This window comes from Ricinus communis, chromosome 1, assembly GCF_019578655.1.
Source record: "Ricinus communis isolate WT05 ecotype wild-type chromosome 1, ASM1957865v1, whole genome shotgun sequence".
Lineage (NCBI taxonomy): Eukaryota > Viridiplantae > Streptophyta > Magnoliopsida > Malpighiales > Euphorbiaceae > Ricinus > Ricinus communis.
This window is the reverse complement of record NC_063256.1, coordinates 14,092,696-14,100,500: the sequence shown is the minus strand read 5'-3', so window position 1 is coordinate 14,100,500 and position 7,805 is coordinate 14,092,696. Positions and strand designations below refer to the sequence as shown.

Genomic DNA, 7,805 nt, shown 5'->3' with positions numbered 1-7,805 from the left:
GTTATTCCCAATGACAACAAATGGAAAAGCATTTCAGGCAACAAAGACACATCTAAACCCGAAATTAACAAAGAAAAGAATAGAGACATCAAGTGTTTCAAATGCTTGGGGCGTGGCCATATTGCTTCACAATGTCCAAACAAGCGGGCAATGGTGGCTAGAGACCATGGGGAGATTGAAACAGCAAGTGAAGAGAGTGATAATGATAATGAGATACCACAATTGGAAGACGGCAGCGATGATTGCATTGAGGGTCCTATGGGACGTGAGCTCTTGGTGGCTAGGCGCACACTAAGTGTTCAAATGAAGGAAGATGATACCTTGGAGCAGCAAAGAGACAACATTTTCCACACAAGATGCCATGTACAAGGTAAGACTTGTCTTGTTATTATTGATGGTGGTAGTTGTACAAATGTTGCTAGCACTTTAATGGTTGAAAAATTGGGTTTAAATCTAATTCCACATCCTAGACCTTATAAATTGTTATGGTTAAATAATTGTGGTGAGATCAAAGTGAATAAGCAAGTTGTTGTACCTTTCACAATTGGTAGATATTCAGATGAGGCGCTATGTGATGTAGTGCCAATGCATGCTGGCCATATCTTGTTAGGTAGGCCATGGGAATTTGATACGAGGGCCTTCCATGATGGCTTTCTAAATAGGTACTCATTTGTGAAGGATGGAAGAAAAGTTACTTTGACACCTCTTTCTCCTAAGGAAGTGTATGATGACCAATGTAAGTTGGAAAGAGAGAGGCGTGAGGCTGAAAATAACAAAAAGGAGCATGAAAACCCAAAGGGTGAGATTCAGCCTAAAGAGAAAACAAAGGCAAAGGGTAGTTTTTTGGCTAGGGAAAGTGAAGTTAGGCATGCATTTCATTCAAGTCCGATGTTATTTGTTGTTACTTATAAAGATGTATATTTGAACACTACTGAACTTGATCTTTCCTTGCCGAGTGTGTTTGCTAATCTTTTGCAGGAATTTGTTGATGTCTTTCCCGAGGAAATGCCAAGTGGATTACCTCCTCAAAGAGGGATAGAACATCAAATAGACTTCATACCCGGGGCTTCCATACCAAATAGACCAGCCTATAGAAGTAATCCAGAGGAGACAAAGGATCTTCAAAGGCAAGTGGAAGAACTGATAGTGATTTTGGTTCCAAAGAAGGATGGCACATGGAGAATGTGTGTGGACTGCCGTGCAATCAATAAAATAACACTTGTTAGTGTTGAAGGTTCTTATAAGGCAGATTTGGTTAAAAAGCTACACAAACAAGTTAAAGAGAGAATTGAGAAGCAAAATGCAAAAGTGGCCGAGAGGGTTAATAAAGGACGAATTCCAATGGTATTCCAACCTGGAGATTGGGTTTGGGTGCATTTTTGCAAAGAAAGGTTCCCAAATCAAAGAAAGTCTAAACTAAGTCCGAGGGGTGATGGTCCATTTCAAGTCCTTGAGAGGATCAATGACAATGCCTACAAGATTGATTTGAAAGGTGAGTATAATGTGAGTGGTACATTTAATGTAGCTGATTTGAGTCCTTTTGATGTAGGTGATGAACTTGATTCGAGGACGAATCATCCTAAAGAAGGAGGGAATGATATGGACATGGCCAAGCTTAAAGATGGACTCGATGGAGAAGACAACAAGAAAACCAAAGATAAAGCTAAGGACCAATTGAGCTTCCTTGACTAGCCCAATCTTGCATATAGCCAATTAAATGATATGGACATGGCCAAGCTTAAAGATGGACTCGATGGAGAAGACAACAAGAAAACCAAAGATAAAGCTAAGGATCTATTGAGCATGCTACAAGGCCCAATTACAAGGTCAAGGTCCAAGAAGCTACAAGAAGCCTTAATTGGCTATATGCAAGATTGGGCTAGTCAAGGAAGCTCAATTGGTCATGCTAGGATAGGCCCAAGTAAAGACACATCTGAATGGGCTTTATTCAATGTTTTGCAAGTCCAAATACATGAAGACCAATGTGGGCTAATATTTGGGCTGAAATCTCTTCTTTAAGTTCAGAACAATGTTATTGCCTATTTTTCTTATGTGGCAGCTAGGGTTAATAGTTTTACTAGGGTTTCTTATGTTAGGTGGCTATAAAAACGCCCCTTAAGTTGTGTTTTGAGGGATTCGAATTTTGATAAAATTATAGTAGTTGTTTCCTTTGCGTATTTGCTTGAATTCTTGAATTCTTGTTGAATGCATAAATCACTTATCAAGGAATTGATCTATCCTTGTGGCGTGTTAAGGGTTAGGGTTTAAAGAACTTAGTTTTCTTTAGGTTCTGATCTTGATCAACCATACCTTGCAATCTGATTTAAGCGGTTCTTGGGTTTTGAAACTCAATTTGTTCTTGGGTTTCTAAGATAGTAATTCAAGAGTTCATAATCATTAGAGTTCGTGGTTCTAATCCTTGGAGGTTCTTAACATTCGGGCTTTTAAGTAAATGAAGAAAACCCAAGAGTTTCTAAGACTAGAGCAGCCGGCTCATGAGTAATGTTGCTTGACTTTGGATCAATTTCATCGGGAAGTTCAATCTTATAAGCACTATCATTGATCCTCTCATGTACTTTGAAAGGACCTTCGGAGCGAGGCATAAGCTTATTCTTTCTAAACTTAGGGAACCTTTCTTTTCTCAAGTGTAGCCACACCAAATCCCCGGGATGGAAGATAGGTTGTGATCTTTTTTTGTTGGCTCTCTCTTGGTATTTCTTATTCATCTCCTCAATTTTCTTTTTTACTTGCTCACATGTCTTTTGAAAGGACTCCGTATGTTTTTTTTGCATCTTGCCCCACCATTTCCTTTTCCTCCAAAGGAATGAGATCAATAGGAAGATAAGGATTCACTCCACAAACCAATTCAAATGGTGATTTAGAAGTAGTCAATGAATGAGCCCTATTGTAAGCAAACTCCGCATGGGCTAGTTTGATGTCCTAATCTTTTTGCGTTTTGCTCACAAGACCTCTTAGTAAGGTACCCAAAGTTCTATTAGTCACCTCGGTTTACCCATCGGTTTGAGGATGATGGGAGGTATTAAATAGCAACTTGGTACCAACAAGCTTCCATAGGGTCCTCCAAAAAATAACTTAGGAACTTGGAGTCCCTATCGGTGACTATTCTTCGAGGAATTCCATGAAGCTTGACAATTTCCTTGAAGTACAGCTCGACTACTGATATGAATCAAGGCTGCCATGAGATTCCATTGTAAAGGCATGCACCAAAAGGTCCAAAATGGAAATGCAACTCATGTATGAAAACAAGAGTCCAACCTTATAATGAAGCATTCAGTCCATTTTGAAGAATAAAAGCCATTTGGCTATGATTAGGCCTTTAGGCTTAATTCATATTTATATGGGTTCTTATCTTTTGGGTTTTAGCTTAAGTAATTATTTTAATTTATTTTTATTTAATTAAGGATTATTTTATTGGGTGTGAGTTATATGTGTGTTGTGTGGAGTTACAAATGAGTGCACATGTTTAGTTGTCATTTGGGAGTTACAAAATGAGTGCTATCAATGTAAAAAAACAACCCATTTAATGAGTTTTAAGGGGAATTAAAGGGAAAAACGTGGGAAAGTTCAAAAGACATCCATTTAGGTTTTCTTTGTCTTGTTTTGGCTATAAATATCAAAGCCAAATTCATTTGTAAATATAGAATTTTGAATGATAATCTTTGTTTGCTCTTTGTGAGTGTTTTTGCTTAACCAAAATCTTGTGTTTGATTCATAACTTATCAAATCATACTTGGTTTGTGGCGTTTGGAGTTGAATTCAAGTGCTAGTTTCATTGTTGGAACTAGTTTTTCCTAACTTCACTTGAGGAGATCATTGGGTTTTGGAATCATCTTGATTGGAGGGTGTTTCTCTTGCATTCCATATGTATCATAACTCATTAGTTATTGGAGTGTGTGGCTGCTAAGATGATGATTTCCTATCATTTGGTATCAGAGCTTGCTTCAAGTTGAGGTTTGCTTATCTTTGTATTTTTTGTGTTATTAAAGTTTCTCATTTTCTCTACTTTTTTTTATGGTGCGGAATTCTTCTTGTTTCAATTTTTTGCTTCTAAGTACTCTCTGTTTAAAGTTTACACCTTTGTGTTCACTAAATAAAATTTTTATTTTCCCTTGTTAATCTTTTTATGTAGTTTTTTTTTCTTTTCCTTCAAATTTCGTATCATATCTTTTATTCTTTCCTTCAAACTTCTTTGTGGTTCTTTATTTTTATCTTTATTTCATCCATAGACACAAAATAAAAAAGAATGTTTCATGAAGCTGAGTTCATTAGACAATGTCGAAATCTTCGTTATCAATCTTATGATAAGATGTGGGGTCAAAGAAGTAATTGTTATGAAGAGTGTAGACGAAATTTTTATTCTTCTAAGCCTAAACCTAAGAGGTTAGATAGACAACCAAGTCAAGCTTTTATTGATGAATTGGCAAAGGAGAACAAATCTTTAAGAATCAGTCTTGAAGCATTTAAGCATGGGCTTGAAGAGTTCAATATGTTGACTAACACCTTTCTTAAGCATCTCAAAGATAAAGAAGATTCTAAGTGATCATCGAAGACTAACATCAATGGAGTAGATGAGGTAAATTGCTCTACTGAAGTCAATATAGATTCTGAAGACGTGATAATTGAATATGGCGAGGAAGACAATGATTTGCTACCTTTAAATTAATTCAACAATGAAGAGTTTGTTGTTAATGAAGAAGCAAAGATTCAATTAGTGAATAATGAAGCTGTTGAACCTTTTGAGCATGTTGGATTTATTGGTACTAAAAATATTATTTGTTCTAAAGATCCTCTAATCACTATTGCGAAGGAATTGCAGGTTGATGATGGTATTCTATTACCGTTTGATATTATACGTTTATTTCTTTTGCAATATTTGGGCAAAATTCGAGGACGAATTTTCTTTCAAGGGGGAATGATATGAATCAAGGCTGCCATGAGATTCCATTGCAAAGGCATGCACCAAAAGGTCCAAAATGGAAATGCAACTCATGTATGAAAACAAGAGTCCAACCTTATCATGAAGCATTCAGTCGATTTTGAAGAATAAAAGCCATTTGGCTATGATTAGGCCTTTGGGCTTAATTCATCTTTATATGGGTTCTTATCTTTTGGGTTTTAATTTAAGTAATTATTTTAGTTTATTTTTATTTAATTAAGGATTATTTTATTAGGTGTGAGTTATATGTGTATTGTGTGGAGTTACAAATGAGTGCACATGTTTAGTTGTCATTTAGGAGTAACAAAATGAGTGCTATCAATGTAAAAAAATAGCCATTTTAATGAGTTTTAAGGGGAATTAAAGGGAAAAAACGTGGGAAAGTTCAAAAAACATAAATTTAGGTTTTCTTTGTCTAGTTTTGGCTATAAATATCAAAGCCAAATTCATTTGTAAATATAGAATTTTAAATGATAATCTTTGTTTGCTCTTTGTGAGTGTTTTTGCTTAAGTTCTTGTATGAACTTTGAACTTATCAAACTATTTTTAGTTTGTGGCGTTCTCTAACCAAAATCTTGTGTTTGATTCATAACTTATCAAATCATACTTGGTTTGTGGCGTTTGGAGTTGAATTCAAGTGCTAGTTTCATTGTTGGAACTAGTTTTTCCTAACTTCACTTGAGGAGATCATTGGGTTTTGGAATCATCTTGATTGGAAGGTGTTTTTCTTGCATTCCATATGATGGGAATTGTAGGTTTCATCAATTAACTCCCCAATAGCAAAAATATTATGATAAGTTGAATTAGAAGAAAACTAGAAATTACCAATTTAATCCACAAATTCGGATCGTTCAAAGATTGAAGTAAGAAGATGGATGCTGCTTAACCCCTTTACCAACAAGGATAAAGATACTAATATAGACTTTGAATTTCCTCTTATGCCACAAACAAGAAAGTTTGATAAATAATAAGAAAACAAAGATTTAGATTTTGACACCACAAGCTAGAATAAAGCTTGATAAGTCGCAAAGTTCAAGCAAGAAATTAAAGACAAAATTTCTCACAATAAAACTCAAACAAAATTTCATATATCAAATTCAGTCATGCTCCAAAAGAAAGAGAAAAGGACTTGTTTATATAAAGTACAAGTCCATGCACACACTACTAAAATAGACTCACACACATAGGATTACTTTTACTCTTAAATGGCCTTAGTAACCACTATCCACACTAATAGCCATTACTTGGTATTAATTACCCCATTAACTTGTATATGGTGGCTCTTAATAACCACTACCCACATTGATAGCCATTACTTGGTATTAATTACCACATTAACTTGTATGGTAGCTACATGTAACCCTAATTTTTATTAACATAAAAATAAGTTAAATATTATTCCTTGGGCCTCCATGGATGCCTTATTGGGTTGAAGTTCTTGGGCTTTCCAAATGTCCCTAATTAAACCCAATATGGCTTGTTGAAGCTTCTTGGATTTGGACCTTGTGATTGGGCCTTCTTGTACTATTAATGGATCTTGGATCTCTTTAAGCTTTGAACTTGGATTCACATCACCATATGTATCATAACTCATTAGTTATTGGGGTGTGTGGCTGCTAAGATGATGATTTCCTATCAGCTACTCTTACAGCATCATATGTTTTATTACAAGCTGCAAAGCGTGCCATTTTAGAGAATCTATCTACTACTACCATGATGCTATCCTTTCCTCTTGGTGTTCTTGCCAAGCCCACAATAAAGTCCATGCTTGCACTATCCCATGATCTGTCCGGAACCATCAGTGGTGTGTAGAGACCCCTTTTGAAGTGTCCCTTGGCCTTTTGGCAAGTAGCACATCTCTCCACTACATGGGTTACATCTTTGACCATCCTAGGCCAATAAAAGTGTTACCCCCACTGTGTACTTCTCTTACTAACAACTCCCGAACCCCACTCTTTGGAACACAAAGCTTGTTACCTTTGAAGAGGAATCCTTCTTGACGTACAAACTGACTAGTAGGATTTTCCATCTCACTTGAAAAATCAGGATCATCTTTATAGTACTCCTTGAGTTGTTCAAAACCCAAGATTTTAGCATCAACCATGGAAAGTAAGTAGCTTCTTCTTGATAGAGCATCAACCACTACATTACTTTTCCCATCTTTGTACTTGGAGCTAAAAGTGAAAGTTTGAAGGAATTCTACCCACTTTGCATGCCTCTTGTTGAGTTTTTGTTGCCCATGGATGAACTTTTAAGGCCTCATGATCAGAATGAAGAACAAATGGTTTTGGTCTAAGGTAGTGACACCAATGATCAAGGCCTCTAACCACTGCATAAAACTCTATATCATAGGTTGAGTAGTTCAATTTAGCCCCATTGAGTTTCTCACTAAAATAGCTCACTGGTTTTCCTTCTTGGATCAATACCGCACCAATCCCAATTCCACTTGCATCACACTCTACTTCAAACACCTTGTTAAAATCAGGAAGTATAAGAACCAAAGCATTGCAAAGTTAAAACTTTACCTTCTCAAAGGCCCTTTGGGCAGCTTCGTTCCACTCGAACTCTCTTTTCTTTGTCAATTCGGTGATGGGAGCCATGATGGTTGAGAAGTTTCGAATGAACCTCATATAGAATGATGTTTGATAGAAATCGCCAATTTAGGAACCATACACCCCAATAGCTAAAGAGCTATGATACATATGGAATGCAAATGATGCAATAAAGACAAGAATTACAAATGATCCTTTAAGCTTTCAAGGAGGTCCAATGACAAGATCCAAGTCCAAAAGTATGCAAGAAGCTTTGTTGGGCTTAATTAAAGACATTTGGAGTGTTCAAACACAAC

The 7,805-nt window shown here is 36.2% G+C and overlaps 1 protein-coding gene across 1 annotated transcript; it reads right to left on the bottom strand.

Moving 5' to 3' along the window:
* Positions 1 to 6,573: 6,573 nt before the first annotated feature.
* LOC125369775 lies at positions 6,574 to 7,557 on the bottom strand. Its single transcript, XM_048372857.1, has 4 exons — positions 7,483 to 7,557; positions 7,265 to 7,428; positions 6,935 to 7,131; positions 6,574 to 6,821 (listed from the first exon to the last, which is right to left on the bottom strand). Exons 1-4 carry the CDS (start codon positions 7,555 to 7,557, stop codon positions 6,574 to 6,576), a joined length of 684 nt encoding a protein of 227 aa, XP_048228814.1.
* Between the last annotated feature and the right edge of the window lie 248 nt (positions 7,558 to 7,805).